The 18,064-nt window shown below is 40.9% G+C and overlaps 1 protein-coding gene across 1 annotated transcript in view; it reads left to right on the plus strand.

The window, feature by feature from the left end:
• The first annotated feature begins 286 nt into the window (after positions 1-286).
• SLC22A15 (solute carrier family 22 member 15) overlaps positions 287-18,064 on the plus strand; it is a 36,050-nt gene continuing 18,272 nt past the window's right edge. Inside the window, exons 1-2 of the mRNA XM_059821132.1 lie at positions 287-373; positions 15,730-15,942. Coding sequence (XP_059677115.1) covers positions 287-373; positions 15,730-15,942 — 300 coding nt within the window. The remainder of the gene's footprint in view (positions 374-15,729; positions 15,943-18,064) is intronic.

The following is an 18,064-nucleotide window of genomic DNA, read 5'->3' on the forward strand; positions in this document are numbered from 1 at the left end:
GAACGCGCGCGTGCGCTAACGCTCGTAACGGCGATACGGCGGCTGTTGCGTTTCCGCTTCCCTGCCGGGCGCCAGGCAAGGAAGCACGCTGCGCCTGCGTCCCTGGGCGGGCCGCTTCCCAGCTGCTCTCCTCGGCGCCTGCGCTTGAGCGCCGCCTCGCGCCTCCCGCCCTTTCCTCCTCCTCCTCCTCCGCGAGGGCCCGGCCGTTGCTCCGCGCCCCGCCCCGGGCCGGGGATGCACTGCTCGGCGGCCGCTCCTAGGAGCCGCGCGGCGGGCGGGGAGCGGGATGGAGGTGGAGGAGGCGTTCCCGCTGGTGGGGCAGATGGGGCCATACCAGGTGTATCTGTGCGTCCTGCTGGCCGTGCTCCTCCAGGTGAGAGGTCCCCGCCCGCCCCTCTCCCAAGGGTGGGTGCAGCGCCCTGACTCGTGTGGGAGCACCCCTGGGGGAGGCGGTGCCGGGAGGGGGGTGCCCCCGCAGGCACGGGGTGGGTGCTGTGGGCAGTTGCCCTCTCAAGTGGTTGGGTGGACGTGCCCGTGGTGAGTGCTGCCTGGCGTGAGGGTTGGTGGCGGCGGTCTTCCGCTGAGGGCTGCTGGTGGCAGTAACCGGTCTTCTGCCCTGGATTTAGCCCGCAGCGGTTTGCTGTGCTCCTGGGGCGAAGGTGACCTCTGTCCAAAGGCAGAGTGACTTCTGCAGAGTGAGTCTGGGGCCAGTGGCTGATGCTGTCTGTGCTGCGTTGCCTGGGGAGTTACGCCTTGTGTCACTGGGTGAGCGACTTGGGAGTATGCGGTTTGTCAGGTGTGGGGCTGGTGGAAGTGAGATTAAACTGTGATTTCCATGAGCTAGAGTGGAAGGCCGACTTCTGTCAGAGGCTTTCTTGGGAATCCTACACAACCTAGAGTTAATGGCCTAGGCTGGTGATTTCTGGGTTGCATGTGGCTTGTTTGTGGTGGAAATGTTTGAAAAGCTACAGGTGGTCACCGATACCTCTGTGTGTAGAAGCTTTCATCTGATCGGCTGATAGGCTGTGACTGCTTATGGTACTCTGATTTGCCTTAACTTAACTCTTAGAGCATAGCGGCAGTGTCTCTGCATTAGGTATTTGGACGAGGGTCTACATTTTGGGTAGTCAGGTTTGTATTCCATGAGATACAAAACTGGAACTCTCTTAAGTTTCGTGATGAAAATGGAGTCCCAAGTAACAGTGGAGTACTATAATATCATTCAGAGACTGCGTGACCAAGTGATGTGCTCTGCAGCCAGGTTTGTTGTCTGTATTTCCAGCTTTGCTTCGTCCTTGTGCCTATTCCTTTGGGGTTGGGGATGGGAGATGAGGATAATATGTGCACCTTCACAGTCAGGCCTAAGCACAAAGTGTAGTTTGAATCTGACAGAAGTTTGGTTTACTCCATGTTAACTCTTCAAAAACTTAATTGTAGTGAATTCAGCTAGGCTGACAAATGCTGGCTTACTGCCACTGCGGAAAGTTACCAGCTGCAGGAGGGAAGAGGGGGACTTAAGTGTCCTCCCACCTCTGCTGACCAGTATTTTGTTGTCATCAAGAACTTCCAGTCATGGGCCATGAGACTGAAGATGTCTTCTCCTGGCAGCTAGGGGACTGGCAGAAGTATAAAGAAGCTTTAGGAGATAATCAGAGAAAAGTCAGATGCCCAGTCCTGTCAGTTGGGAACTCTGTACTTGGTTGCAAAGCTGTGATGATGAACAGCAAAAGCTTTGTAGGTTTCTGTTTCCTTGTACTGTTTGTTTCTTTTTTTTTTAACTGATTTAGCTGATTAATCCTTTAAAATTAGACATTGCTTAGAGCTTGTTCTGGCTGACTAGCTAGAGAATTTGTATGCTCACTGAAGATTAGGGATTAAGGAAGCGATAGTTATTTTTTTCTTCCAGTGCTAGTCATGTTCTGGAACAAACTGCAACCATGACAAGTGCTCTGTATTCCCAGAGTTTTAAGTAGTATGGGTCAGCTGTTCTGTAATGCTTTTGTTTGTTTGTTTTCTTTTGAATGGATTAACTTGCATTTCTCATGGGGGAAGTAAACAGAAAGATCTTTACAAATCCCAGAACTAATTCAGAATAACTAAAGAAAAAAGGTAGCAGGCTTGCAGGTCTGGTTTTTTTTTTTCTTTTTTTCCTTCCCATATTACCTTTAATGCTTGAACTTTACCAGTGGGGATCATCCACTGACATATGTTTTCTTTGCTTCAGATCATGCAGGCACAGAAGTTTGTAAGGGATTTAGATGTGGAGCTTGTTGTCTTTCAGTCTGTGAATAGATTTGGACTTACACAACTGGTTCCTGCTTGGGTGGTTGGTTGCTTTCGGTGTTCCTTTATTGGTGCCAAGTTACATAACATGTCACTGGAAACTGCAAGAGCAAGACTGAAGGCAGGTTCCACGGCCGGTGTTAGTCTTTTGTCTGGTTTATCGTCAGTCTTTGGAGGACAGACCCAAAAATAAGTAATGTATCTGGTGTGTGTGACGTAGATTTAGGTAATCATGGGCTGTTTTAGTGGATTAGATGCAGCATCTGGCTGCAGAATGAGAACTCCTGTTAGTTTGTCACTGGTTTATTGCTTGTTTCCCTGTCCCTTCCCACATGCTCCCTCAGTTGGCTTGTATTTTCGCATTGGTCTATTGGTATAAAAAATATTTCTACATTCTTAAAGATAAGAATACCACAGGGGTGAAAACTGTTTTGGTTTTTGCTGTGTCAAGTCCCTTCATCTCTAATCACAGAATCATTAAGGTTGGAAAAGTCCTGTAAGATCATCAAGTCCAACCATCAATGCTGCTTTCCCTGCCCATAAGATTCCCGGCCGATGTTCTTGCTTTCCCTGTAGGCTTCTGTGCTGTTTCATCTCTGCATGTTTCTAATCTCTTGAGTTTCATACTTTATAGGTATTTTCCCTCATCTTAGTGTTTTTCTTCTCATACAAATTTCTACAGTAAACTACTTCTACCAAGTAGCCTTACTGATATGCCAATGTATCTGGTCTCTGAATTCTAATCACAAACATAGTTTAGCTCACAGAACTTCTTTGAGGCAAGTTGTACCAAACACTTCCATTTGTATGGGTGAGACTTTGCACATGAGAGCCAATTTTCATGTGGGCTTTAGTGAACTCGTACTTGACCTGTGGAATGAGCTTACTGACACTCTGGCAAAAAACCTCCAGGTTGCTTGTAGTCAGAAAAACGTTTTTGTGTGTCATCAGTGTAAAACTAGATTAAGTGTAAGTCTTGTGGGCTGCTTCTTTCGTCGTCTTCACTTCTTCACTGATTTGTATTATTTGTCTGCTACCTGATGCTGTTATTCATGAACTTGTTGAGCTGTTACTGTATTAAGGTATGCCTGGCTTATTCACTACCAACTTAATAGGACTTTGGAAGATTTTTAGGAATGTTCTGTAGCAGTGGTTGCTAACTTTATAATGGAGTGATGACAGCTAAAGTAGAGAAACTTTTTTTTTTCAAAAATCTATGGAATTACCCAAAGACCAAACTTACCTGAAGAATGTGGGGATAGACGAATGATGTGAATTTGAAGCTGGATTAGTCTTGCATTTCCAGTGTATCTTTAAGAGAGTGAGGGAGGAATAAAGGGAGCTGATAACTCTTAAAATACTTCAGAATTTACTTTGAACTAAAAGTAATTGCTTGACACCTATTGATTACTAGAAAAGTCCTCATTACCTTTTGAAGAAATTAAATTGAAGCATTATTAAAGAATGGTGTCTCTTGGTGTTTGTTTAGTGTGTATAACAACATTAGACAAAATCTCACATCTTGATCAGACACTTGAGAGTGTACAAGCATATTAAAAAAAAGTTTCTTGGTCTCTTGTGACTCCACATATGTGGTTGAAAGGTTTGTCTTTGCCACCGAATCTGAGCTACAGGATTGCCCAAGTCCAAACTGAACCTGCAGAAATCTGAGAATGGAAGTGCGGTCCTACTGTATCTCTATTAAAAGCCTTTTAATAAAACATGTTAGAGTTTAAAAGGGAGGTCTTGTTTGCACAGCTGAAAAAGGCTTTGCCTAAAGTTGGATAATGTGCATTGCACAGCAGTATGGGTAATTACCAAGGGTGGTGTTTCCCTCTACCTTAGGAGCTTATTACTAACTGAAGGGAAGATGGAAAAACAGTTAAGATAGTAACATCAAGTTCCTTGAATAATAGTTTGTTTTAAGGCAAAGGCATTCTTGATGCAGTGCGGCCGTAATGAGTGGTGCTGCTAACATCTCTGCTGTTGGCAGCAAGATCATGTATGACTTCTATCATTGGAATATCCCAATGTAGAAAGCTGCACATCTGCACAAATGTTTTGAGGGAGAGCAGATTCTGGGACATGTGGCTTAAGTAAGGCGGGCTTGTCCCAAATCTTTAGAAATAATTCAAAAGAAGTAGTGTCTGACTTCAGATAGGATACAGATGTGATCCCATACATAGCCTTGTTTAACTCCGTTTCTTGACATTTCTTATCTACCCCCTATACACATTCTACCTCTTTAATGGCATGAGACATCACTCTGTAGTTGTAATGACAGTAATGAAATACTTTGTCAGTGAATCTTCCTTTAATACTTATGTTTTTCTTGAGTCTTATTAAGCTGTTCTTTGAACTATCCAGAACTGATCATAAATTGGACAGCTTACTCTCAGTCCTTGATGAGGTATACTATTAGGACTTTACCTGAATAGAAAGTGCAAAACAAATCTGAAATGCAATAAACAATTTAAAATGAAGGAAAAAGATGGGTATTACACGAATTGCATTACAATTGCTAGTATAGGGTGCTTCATGACAGGTGTTTACTCAAAGTTACTTGCACTGTAACTCGGACGTAGTTCAAATATAAGTATCTGTAAGGTATGTACGCGAGGTGACAGATATAAAAAAGATTTACAGAATTGCTGTGTAACCTTCCTTTGCTTAGATTACCTCACTGTTTGGCTTTTTTCTTTATGTCTGTGGGACAAGTAAGAGTTTTAAGTCCCTCTGATTCTCAGGAGAAGCAGTTGCAGAATGTGTGTCAAACATGTGCAGCCACTTATGTAGAGGGTGGTTTCAAATGTGGCATGAATACAAACATAAAAAGTAGGGGCCCAGATTTTTATTTCTTGAGGTAAGCTTCTTATTCCAACATCTTTTCGTGCATTGTATCTTACTCAAACGTGCTTATGCTGAAGGATGGTGTTGCTTTCCTTGTAGAAGTGATGAACGCTTTTAGAGTAGTTGCATCACTGAATAGAATTCCTTGTTCTGGTATAGCTTATTCCTGTTCAGGCAGATAAACTAGATGGGCATAAGTATGTAAACTAGTCACACAGAAAGATATGCTGCTACTCATTTAGCTAAGAATATTTCTACCTGAAAGTTGGTGGAACTTCCAAGTGAAGACCAATCCTACCATTTGCTCCAATTGGGCGGGGGGAATCTTTTAAGGAAAAAAGGTAGTCACGTGTTAAATTTCATTTCAGGACTCCTTGGTCCTTTAGTGGCTTTCTGTAGATAAAACATAGCTGCCAGAAGAATCGGAAATATAGTCAAGACCCACTGTGGTCTGTCTTTCTGTATTACTTCTTTCAGATCCTTAACTGTTCTTTAAAAGAAACAATCACTTATCTTTTGTGATATTGTAGTTATAACCTTAAAAACATGAATGCAGCTGATGCAGACATCGTGCTGTATTCTGCAGAAAACCTGAAATAACAATGCTGAGTTGGGACATGCTTCATTAGCAGTGGGGTCCTTAACTCTCAAATAACACAGAAGTTTAAATTCTAGTACCTGCTTCCTTGCTGATTAATTTTAAATAGCTAACTTGCTGTTGTTTTTTCCAAAAATAATCCTGAGTGGAGGGGAGTCATGAATACCTTATCAGTTGCCTACATCTCTACCTTCCCTCAAAATTACGTTGCCTTAATGCAAACCAGTGCATCATCCATACAGCTAAGCTTTAAATTTATGTTTGTATGCAGGGGAAAAGTATGGTCAAAACAAGCTTGAGGTATAGAAGAAACATAAGCTGTAGCTTTGAGACCTTCCCTTCTTTAGCTGCATCTGTACTGCAAAGCACGTGTAGTTGGGCTCATATTTAGTTGGTTTTAAGTGTCATTCACAATTGCTGGGTCTTTTGGCTCTTCTAATGATCACTACATTCGCTCTGACACTGAAATCACATGTTCTGTGTGTATGTATCCATATAAATGCATCTAGTCAGCTTTTACAATTTAACTTACAAGACTGACTTCAGTTTCTGTGCAGTTCAGTCCTAGAAGATGCCTGTTCAACGTGCTGTTGTAAAGACCTTTACAGAATTATTGCTGATGGGCATATTTGGGGAGAAACACTGAGAAGTAGGCATTCTGAAGGCCTAGCAACAGAGAGAAGGAAGCAGATTGTTCTACCTATTTAAAAAAAAAAAAAAACAACCAAACCCAAATCAAACTTTTTTAAAAAGTGAAGGCTACATGCTGTGTAAAGAGTGAAGTTGTCAGAAGGAACTCGCTCTGGGGCTCTTTACTCGAGCTGTGGCTGAATGCCTTGCTTTTGCAATGTCTTTTTAACAGCTGGGAATGGAAGGTGCCTGGGAGCCACTGTGTCAGTGATGGTTGGCGTCTTTAAATGGGGTGTGAGTAAAACATACAGGGAGTTGTTTTCAGATTATTAACAATAAAGTTATTGTTATATAGAATATTTTGTGCAACGGGACGGTATTTGGATTCAGTGGGAGGTGAAACAATCCCATATTCTGCTATTAATCAAGATGGCTTTCAGTCTGGCAAACTCTGAAACAATCCATCTAGCTAATCTGTCCTCTGAGCACCCTCAGAAGATGAGCTTGGGAGTTAACAGGCATAATTCTAATGGATAGCAGACTATGGATTAAAAATATTTGTATTATGGCACATTATCTCCCTTTCCTTCTTCCCTGCCCATGTGTACACACAGCCTCTAACTTTCATGTTTCGTAGGCAATAAATTACCTGTATTTTTCCACTAGCAAGGCATATCATCAGTGCTCTCCTCCCTGACGCTTCCTCCATTTTAGAGACCCTAATTTCCTTTTCTCTCAGGTGATAGAACTGATAGATGTGTAATTGAACTCAGAATAATTGTTTCCAACTTGCACATGATTATTGCGCTTTATTTCTGACCCAAATAAAGTTTTGTGCTCTCAAATGCTTTTTTTAAACTGGAGTAGTTAATGTAACTACTTCTATTTATAGGTAAGGTAGTGCTTCATGTGCATTGTTTGCATTAAGTAAAACCTCTGCTTGCTTTTTACAAGTATCAGCCCAATGGGACAGGAGTCCCCCTGGAGCAATAGCATGTGTTTTCTAGGTCTCCTCTGTTTGCAGTATGATCTCTGACTAAGTTAGCGGTGGTTAAACATTGTATTTGTGTTTGCCTGGTCATTTTCCTAATACTGGTGGGCTTCGGGGGAAAGGGTGTTACAATGAAGCTTCTGAGATCCTCAGGTAGGGAAAGCTGAAGAGTTTTAAGTATAGCTTATTCCAGCTTTCTGTTAGTGGTATGCTGTTCAGTTATTGGTGTCTTAAAAATACAGAGACAAAGACCAGAGCTCTTCAATCTCTTTCAACTTGCAGACTCCCTACAGACTTCCCACTGAAGGTGTTAAATCCTTGTACAGCAAATTTAAGACTGCTGACAGCTTTGTATTTCTTAATTGTTTTTCACAAACTTTAGTAATTCAGGGACTTCTGAGGCCTGTAGGCTGTAAGGTGAAAAATCACTGGTTTAGCACGTTCCACCCCAAAATTGGAAAAAAATGTTCTTTCAGTTCTGGAGCATCATGTTCCTCTGAAATAGCAGTAAAGCCAAGACTCTTTTTAATTGAAAAAAAAACCCCAAACAACAAAACACAAGTAGATCCAATTGCTTATCCTCAGAGAAGTCCTTAAAATGCATAAATGAATGAAAGCAGCTAGTACAAATGTCAGCAATGTCTTTTAGTGTGGATACTTAAATAGCAGAAAATTCTGAAGTAATCAGTGTAAGCTTTTATTGCATCTCTTTACCAAGTTAAATGCTTTAGTCATTTGGTAGCGAAGAAGTCTAGGCATAGCCAAGAATGTGCTCTTCTCATAGTCTTAGCAGAACTCCCTCTGAGAGACCAAGATGCTCAGCCAATAATACTCTTTGGCAGTGTCCCAAACCAGTGTGCGAAGGTGAGAACTTTGATCTCTTATGGTACTGGCTGTGACTCAGACATGTTGATAGCCAAAGCAGGCTGGAAGATATGGAGAGAAAGAGGGACAAAGATGAAATGCAGGCAAAAGGATAATTGTGCTTGTGGAAGCAGGACTAAACTCTGCCTGATACTTGTCAGCCCACAATTCCGACTTTTTTTTAGTCAGCAGTTGCTGACTTTTTCTTCATGTTATCCTATAATGCCACTGAGACAGTTCAGTCCTGTGCTGGTTTGTAGTATATTCATAAACTGGAATAGGAACTTCTGGCACTTTTTTGCTTTATTCTCCTGTAAGTTCTTCTTTATGTAAGAAGAGTGGAGTGGCACTTGTGATCTGGTATTGATGAAACTGTATAGGTGACGTTCAACTGAGGAGTTTTGGCACTTGACTGCACTTTAATGTAATTTAACTTTCTTGAATATTCCTGTTCAAGCAGAGGTAGTATTTATAGTGCTTTTTGTAATTTTGGTTCTTGTTTATTGGCTTGGTTCTCTGACTTACTAGTGTGTGAGCATTTTTGCACAGAGGAACAAGAAGTTTCCATGTAGATACTTTAATAAGGCACCTAAGCTTCTTTCTGCCTTTTGTTTTAAAGGCAGAAAAATAATACTTCCAACTTCCTTATTCACGTTCAGAGGCCTGTCAACCTATGATGTGAGGGTGACTTTATTTCCCTTGCTTAGGGTGATGCAGTCATAGCAGTGGCAAGTCCTGTCCCAGGCCTTTGAGATCCAGTGTATGAGTCTGTGCTAGGTTAGTTTGTGTGCCTTTAAGTGTTGTTGCATGTAGTCCAGCATACTACAAAAACCACAAATGCTTTAGGCTATACTGCCTGAAGCAGTTCTGGACTCATGTTTTCAGTCTACCAGCACACAGTTGGCTGCTGTGCTAACTGTTTAAACATACAGTAAAACTTACATTAATTTCTGTCACTGAACTTGATGCTTTGTAGGGCAAGGCTGTGAGGTTTTTTCAGGGTGTTCTACTTTGTAACATGCCAGAAGCATTGTAGCACCTGCTTCTCCCTTCTAGGTCTCTAGCAAATTGCAGGTCTCCTTAGCATCATGTGCATTTCCTGTACCTCCTATGTTATTTTGAAGAAAAAAAATGTATTTATGGTCATTTTTAATGTTTCTGTGGTAGGTAGCACACCAGGTGTTAATTTAGTCAACAGACTGATATACCACAGTAGAGGAATACTACTGAGCTCTTTTCAATCCTGTAAGTTGTTTCATCTGTCCCGGAGCAAACCGTAGAGATAATTGTCTTGCAAGATTTTGCTTCAGTACAAGACTGACAGCTGACTTCTTAACAGCAAAGTCATTATCTGTATTTATAGCACTGGAAAAATCCAGCTTGCAGGAAGTAATAGCAACCTGTCTCTTGGTGGTGAGTTTTCTTACTTGTTTATTCTGGTGTTTGGGAGAATGGGGTGGTAGGAGAGGTAGAAGAATTCAATGCAATTGGCACAATTAATGAAGTATGCATAGTCAGAGTTTAATTCACTCACGTGGTCTTGCTGTGGGAAGAGTATTGTTTTGTTCTTGATGAACCCTTTGTGGAGCTTTGTTTTGACGTTCCTTCGTCACCATCTGCATTCCACCCTGTTTTGCTCTCCAGTTATAAGCAGATTCTGACATACCCTCTGTCTTGGGTTCATTGACAATAGCTGAGAAGTCTCAAATGGTATCAATTTACCTAGAAATACTGGATCTCTAGTGTGGCACTAGTGGAAAAAAGTGCAGAGCTGAAAGTACTTCACTAAATTTTGCTGGTAAAGATCACTTCTGCATGTTGGCAGAAAAAGGGTAGGTTCATGTTCTTGTGATAGACTACAAAATAATTAGTAAAGCAACTTGAGCTGAGGAGGTGAGAGCCCAGGTATGTGTCCTGCAGTCCTGTTACCAATGCTATAACCAGATTTGTCATCATTAGGTAGGCAGGTAGGAGTACAGCTACAGGGTGTGTGCAGTGTTCCCATGGCCCTGTCAGGCAAAGGTGTGTACGCAGGAGTTGGCTACTATTTGGACTATCTTTGCAGAAAGCTTGTGCAATGAAGTTATTTGCTCTCGAGACTCAAACGTTTGCCTGTGCTGATGGGAAGTAAAGCAGACCTTGTCTGTCCATGTGCTGTTTGGTGGCAGTGGTCACCTAACTAATCGACATGTGTGCTGGCTGGCCGGTCTGAGCAGAAGGAGCACCAAACCCCTAATGCTGCCATTCCCCACCAAAATGATACTGAGCATGAAACAGAGTTGAGGGGTGCGTTTAGATGTTTGGAACAGAGAAGAAAGGGAAGCTGAGGGGATGTTTTTCCACAAACCTGTAGGAAACAAGGCTCTGAGAGTTTTGGTTTGCTGTACAGTGTTAGATTTCAATGTGGATGTTGAAGAATGCTAGAATAAAGCTATGTATGGGCTTGGACAGACATTGGACTTTTTTCTGTGGATTCTGGAGGCCTACGTTTTAAAGGTGAAAAACTCTAAATTGGGTAGGTTTTCTCAGTTTCTCTACAGAAACCCTAAGTTCTTTCAAAAATATGTGTTGACTGCATCGTTGCACAGGTAATAATCAACAGTGGTTACATTCTTCATGGAAAATATTTCCTATCAGAATGGGGCTGGGGTTGTTAAGTGTCTGAGAGATTACATCGTATTATTCTGCATATGGTGATTGTTCGCTTTGTAACTACAGCATATCCTTTCCTTCTGTTTTATGGTGTTCTCTCTCTTACTGCGCTACCAAGAGGGGGAAGGGTATTCGCTAGAAGAGCGTGTTAGCAGCAGATAATAATTTTGAAGCAGAGAGATGTTTTAGGGCTTTTCTACACAAGACTTATTGGGGGGGGGGGGGGGGAATCATGGGAATTTTAAAGGCAAATCACCCTTTTGAAATAACTCGGTGCAGATGAGATCGTCAGACTTTCAAAAATAAGGTGGCCCTCCAGCTTTTCAGCTGGGTCATGGGTTCAGGAGAAATTACTCTAATCCTAAAATGTAACTGTCTCTTCACTGTAGGCTTCTACCAGAGCAAGGTCATATGTTGCTCTTCCTTAATTTCTGTCTTTCCTCAAGGTACAGTTTTAATGTTTCTGTATTTGAAAGGTCAGAAGTTAGTGGCTTGTGAACTGATTAAAAAGGTTGGAAGCACTTGGTGGAATTTAAGTCTTGCTTTTGTTTTTCATTTCTGCTTCATAATGGGTAAATGATGAGGTCTAAAAGAGTTTCTTAAATTATTTTTGTGTGTATTTTCATTATAATGAATGAAGGGTTAAATCACTGACGGTCCCTGGCTGAGACACTACTGTGATACATAAAAGCTTTACTTGCATAGTTTTAGTTATTCCTTGAGCAGAACTGATAATAGGATGTTTCAAGATATGTAACTCCCTTCCTGATAAGATCAAATGGGCCTTGAGGTAGCTCGTTAACATTCCGAGGCCAAAGGATGGATAAGCCAATCCCATGACTATGTATGGACAAAGGAAGCCCGAAGTTCAACTAGCAGACAGTGTGAAGAAGACTATGAATGACCACCGGAGGGTGAAAAGACCCTAACCCTAATTTTACTGCGCATGCTTGGACTATGCAAATGAATTCCAGGAACTCATCTACATAAGACCAGATAAGACCAGCCTTTGTAGAAATCTGATGAATATGTATGATTTTTCTGTATATGAACTGAGGTGCTTTGCTAACCTGTTGGAGCACTCGTGGTGGACAAATCCCCAGTGCTGCCCAGCGCTGTATTAAAGAATGCCTGCTTAATAACAAACTGGTTGTTATTGAGTTATTCATCTCGGAAAACCATCCCGATCATGGGCTCGGTACCGACTTTGTTGTTTCAATACACAAATGAAACTATTTAAGTTCTTCCTCCCCCTCCCTTGCTAGTCTTATTAGAGATTCTACATTTTTCTTGGAAGCAATTTATTATTAAAATGAACACTAAGAAGGCTGGTCAAGACATTCCAGGCATTTCTATTAAAATTAATTTTAAAATGTTAATTTGAAATTAATTTCAAAACCTGTTAATGAAATAGCTATAAATGGCTAACTAAAATTCCATCTACTTAGCAGAGAAAGTGAAAGTTTACAGGTTAAGATCTTGCCTTTTAATAAATCTCTTTACACCATGGACTTCTAATCTAGACAACTATAAAATTTTAACCTACAGAGAATATAAACAAACAGGAGAAACTCAAACCAAACTATCAAAACTCTCAGCATTTCATCATCAGTGACTACGAGCTTCTGCGTCCTCCCCCTGTGCTTGGTATTCATCTTGATTAATACAGATCAGTGCAGGGAATTTGGTGGGGAACTGTTAACATATATGTAGAGCCAATTAAAATCTTTTGTGAATAGAAGGTATACCTTAAATTTGACTTGACTTGTACTATATGGGTTACAGAAGAAACGAAAAAATTAAAGGCTTTTTTGTCTGCCACAGTGTATGTAATGTAGCCATCTTATACCTTATAAAGTTGTTATATTTCTATTCTGATTTGATAGTGTTTTATATTGACCACCAGTCTATGCAACTATGTTATTGCTAAGTGCAAGCATTTAGTGTTCTTATGGGGGGGAATCTCCAGATTCATTAACAGAAAACCCTGCCTCTTATTTGAATGTTTAAAAACTGTATTCTGAATTTCTTTAAGTTTGGAATTTACTTTGTCATGTTTAAGACCACTTCTAGAAAATGTTTCTGGTCTTCAAAAGTGTAAATTAATTTTGGGGTATGTTTTGTGGTTTTCGGTTTTGTTTTTGCAATGAGGGTTTACCATACCTGTTACCCAAAGTACAAGGCAGATGATCGCTAGGAAGAAAGTCTTGTGACAGCAGTGACTCCAGTGAACCTGAATATAGAGCAATACTACTTGATAACATCAAAACATGTCTTCATCTTCATACATTTTTCTGATTCAACAGATCATTTGAAAGTGTTTCTGTCTTTGTTATATCCTTGCTTGCTGCAGCCACTAGGCATGCTTAAGGCTGACTTTTTTTTTATTGAAAAAATATCTGTAGTGTTTCTTTGTGCCTGCAATCACTTATTATTTGATTTAGTTTTCTGTAGGCGGGGTGGGTTTCACCTAGAGCAAAAATAAAAAGCGTTGTGCTTGCTTTCTCTAAACCAAATGCTTTGAGCATTTAATTTCCTGAACTACTTCAAAAATATGTTTACTATTTCACAAGACAAAAGCAAGGATGTTATCACTTAGTCCTGACACGGAATTGTCTGAGTGAGTCAGAATACGGGAATGCACCACAGATCATGATCTGTAATTCCAATTTCTCTGTAATTCCAAACTGTTCTTGAGAGTACTGTATCCATACATCCCTAGCAACATGGCCATTGAGCTTTTTAACACCTCTTTCCCCATGTAATCTTAGTCATTGCCTTCTTTCACAGATGAGGTCTTTTACTTTTCATCGTTGTCTATCTAGTTGTTCTTTAGCTTAAATAACATAATTAACAGGTTGGTTTTTTTCTTACAAATTCCTTTTGATATTCAATAATTTTACATTAAAAAATAGAAAGAGAATGATTTTTTGAAATATTTCTTTACCTCCTGCCACTACATTAGCAGCTTATGATGTAGAATGCAAAAAGGAGCTGATGGAAAGAAAATGTTTTCAGGTAATAACTCAGGGGTCTCTGTGTTAATTCAGTAGTAATTCTTATTTAGATCTGGGTGTAACTCCGACTGCTCAGCTGTTGTACAGAACACAATAGGATTACCTGATGTTGCTTGCATCAGAATTCAGAGGTCCTCAGAGGTCTCTTTTTGTGCATATCTATAGCCTTTCCAGTTTGGAGAATTATTTGTGAAGCAGCCTTCTGAGAGAACACACTTCCTACGGGTACCTTCTTCCCAAGAACATATGGAGGAGATGCTGGGAGCAGAGCAAGAACTGTAGTTAGGCGGTGTCTGAAGCAGAGTTTGAGGGATGGAGTGGCATGGCTGAGGGGTTTTTTATGGAGGAAGTAGGCAGGAGAAGCAACAGGATCCCCTTTTTTTTGTCAGGAGCTACTGTGCTGATTTACTGTTCCTCAGTGAGGGTGTGAGACAAGAGGCAATTTTATCTGGAGAGTGTGGGGGGGTCCTTGTTGTTACCAGCAACTGCTTTTGTCTCAGAAGACTTTATCATCTGTCTTCTTTTGCAGAACTCATGGCACTTCTATGTTCAAACAGGTCTAAAAACACTGGGTTTTAAGATGGAGTTGCAATGTAGACTGCTAAAGCAGTGGCCTGTCAATGTTCTTCTGGGGGTCTGGAGCACAAGTCAGTTTTGGACCCCTCACTACAAGAAGGACATTGAGGTGCTGGAGCGTGTCCAGAGAAGGGCAACAAAGCTGGTGAGGGGTCTGGAGCACAAGTCTGATGAGAAGCAGCTGAGGGAACTGGGGTTGTTCAGTCCGGAGAAGAAGCTGAGGGGAGACCTTATCGCTCTCTACAACTACCTGAAAGGAGCTTGTGGTGAGGTGGGTGTTGGTCTCTTCTCCCAAGTGACCAGCGACAGGACAAGAGGAAATGGCCTCAAGTTGTGCCAGGGGAGGTTTAGGCTGGATATTAGGAAAAATTTCTTTACTGAGGGAGTGGTGAAGCACTGGAACAGGCTGCCCAGGGAGGAGGTGGTGGAGTCACCATCACTGGAGGTGTTCAAGGAACGTGTGGACGTGGCATTGCGGGTCATGGTTTAGTGGGCATGGTGGGGTTGGGTTGATGGTTGGACTTGATGATCTTACAGGTCTTTTCCAACCTTAGTGATTCTGTGATTCTTCTGAGCAAGCAGCAGTGACCCAGCTCTAGACCAGGCTTGAAATGTCTGGGTGTCCAGCAGTTTTATTTATTCTTTCCTGAACAAAGCCAGCTGTTAATCACTGTATTTAGACTTTGTGTGTGTGTATAAATGTGTAGATTTATTAAAAATGCATATGTACTTTCACATGTGTGCCTCTGTTTTAAGAGTAAAACAGGTTCACAGAAGAATAAAAAATAGAAAGAATTAATTTTGGGAAAACTGAGAAAGCTTAGATATTGAAACAGTGAGGAGGAGATCTATTCCAAATATCAAATTTGAGGAATGAACAACACAGGTGGAGGGAGAGGATATAGTAGAGTAATATACTTGCATTAAAGAATAGTTTTGTCTCCCTAGTACTACTAACAACTTCTCATGCATCCAGGAGGTGTACTTGCTATGTGTGGGAGTTGGGGGGGCCTCTGAGGGAAGGGCGTCAGGAGGAGAACTTTGTTTCTCTTAAATAATCAACAGATAAAAAGTGCAAGAACCACCGTGTTGAAGTTGTCGTTCTTCAGTGTGTGATAATTGGTAGGTGGGGGCTATACGTGTCATCGTGTAGTGGTAGAAGGTGAATATAACATAGGAATATTTTTTAATACTGACTTGATCCAACTGCTGAGGAAACATTGCTTGGATGTATACTTAGCATCTTTGTTTTTTGTCTTTCATGCCAGCTCTATGTGGCCACTGAAGCCATCCTCATCGCATTGGTGGGCGCAACTCCTCCCTACCACTGGGATCTCCAAGAGCTCTCAGCTAATCAGAGCCATAGCAACCAGTCAGCGAGTGAGCAGAGAGCTTTTGGGGAATGGCTTCTGACTGCCAATGGCAGCGAGGTGCATAAGCATGTACACTTCAGCAGCAGCTTCACATCAATAGTCTCTGAGGTAAGTCTGAAACGTGTTTTGCTGCCTCGTATTTGAGTAGTAAATCTTACTGGGTCAGTTGTGGGGGGCTGGTTGTACTGCTTCTTGTTCCCATACTAATGCATGTTTTGATTAGCAAATGAAACAGGTGCTACCTCCAGGTAGAGAGCAGGTAATCTATTCATATCTTTACTGGCAACAAAACTAGCTGTATTCTGCTGTGCAGAACCAAAGTTCTACTCCAAAACTTCCCACCTCTTCCATGTGGAAGTTATGTATTGGATCCTGTAGCCTGGTTCCACAGTTGAGCTGGAATCACATCATTCATTGTACTACTGTGCTCAAAATCCTCTGTGTACCCTGAACTCTTTCTGGCCACCTTGCTAAGGTCAAATACATGCAGTGCATCCATCATGCAGTTAGCAAGCAGTGGAGGAGCTGGAGAGGAAGTGGCTTCTGCAGTCTTTGCAGCTCCAGATGTGACGGAAGATATGGGCAGTGGGGAGGCAGGTGGACAAAGCAACTCTCCCCCATTCTATCCCAAACCAAGCTTTACTGGTGTGGCCTCTGTATTTTGTCAGCATCTTCTTTCATGGTCTAGCCACAGTCCCTACAGAAATTATACCAGACTCTGCACTGATGTGTGCAACACCTGCCCTTCCTGGTGCCTTCAGTATCTGTTAATGTCAAATTGTTCTGTGCAAGAGCCCTATCCGAGTGCATGTGTTACAAGACCTGAATTTAGAGCTATACAGCTGAGTCAAGTGTAGTACCACTTGATAATTCATGGCTCTTGTCCAGAGGCATTAATGCTCTCTGAATTAGTCCTGTAAAGCACTTAGCTTTATTGGTTATGAGCATATTAATAAAAACTACCAGCTTTGGAATAGGACCAAGCAGTTGTGTACAACAGGTATTGCTTCTTATTCTGGTAATAAAGAGGATATAACTACTTATGCCACTATTTAAATTAAGATCCTAATGGACGGTGGATTTTTTTAAGCATTATTTAAAGCTCAGTAAGGTTTTCAAACTTTCTCTGGGCTTTTTCTTTTTTGCTTTCCAATTTATCTAGGAATCTTTCTCTTAAGTCAGACATGTTTGTGGAGCCTAGCAGTGTTTTTAGGACAGAAATTTTCAAGATTTTATGCATTTTAGTTGCACAGATAAGAAATGCAGGTAAAGAATGAAGTTTACTTGAAAAATAGAAAATTAAAAAAAAGATCCTAAGGCAACTTGTATGGATTCTGCTTCGAAGTTCTCTAACATACTTCTCAGTAAAGGCCCATATGTATAAAATCTTGTTGCCTCTCCTGTTTCCCACTTAAAATCCATTTTTTTTTTCAAAATTTGTTAGCTGAATGTGTGGTATATTTCAAGTTGAGTTATGTGCTGAATACAAAGATTTCAGTGAGATTGCACTTATTTGGGGGATCTCATCACTCTCTAATTTCACTACTGATATGTAAAGAAGCTTTCTCTATATTTGAGGAGGATGTTTTTAATGTTTATCTCGTGGCGTCACTGACTAATAACATGACTATTGCAAATTTACACTGAAAAATACTGATGTAAAAAGCTTGATTTATGAATATCAAGCATATATACGTAATATGCTTTATGTAGAAGAGAAAAGCTTGAGCCCTGTAAAGGGCTTCTTAACTGTGGAGATTAATTTGCAGGACAAATTTTGCTTTACAACTAAATTATCTCTTAATCCCTGAATGATTCAGAAAGCATCTAATGTCACTGAGTTTCAGTGTTGGCAACTTTTTTAATTTATATACCAAACGTTAGGGCGTAATTCTTGTAGCTCTTATAAAACAAACTGACCATGTTTCAAGATTAATTTTGCCTCGTATGCTGTTATTATACAAATGTATTTTTCTGGGAATTGTTTTTAAATTCTAGAGAAGCTTCAAAAGCTGATTTGTGGTCACATGGTTAGTTTTTAAAATTGAATTTTGTCAGTCTTGATGCTTTATGGGCACATTACCTACGGTATCAGTAAACACCTCACCATTAAAGTGGCAATTCAAAATGAAGCATATATTCAGAGTAAGCAAGTTATTTTCTTGGAGCTTCTGAATGATTTTGTTTTGTTAGCACCCTAATCTTGATGAGGTTTAATTGCATGGCTCTG

The sequence above is a fragment of the Gavia stellata genome, chromosome 1, assembly GCF_030936135.1.
Source record: "Gavia stellata isolate bGavSte3 chromosome 1, bGavSte3.hap2, whole genome shotgun sequence".
In the NCBI taxonomy this organism is placed as follows: Eukaryota; Metazoa; Chordata; class Aves; order Gaviiformes; family Gaviidae; genus Gavia; species Gavia stellata.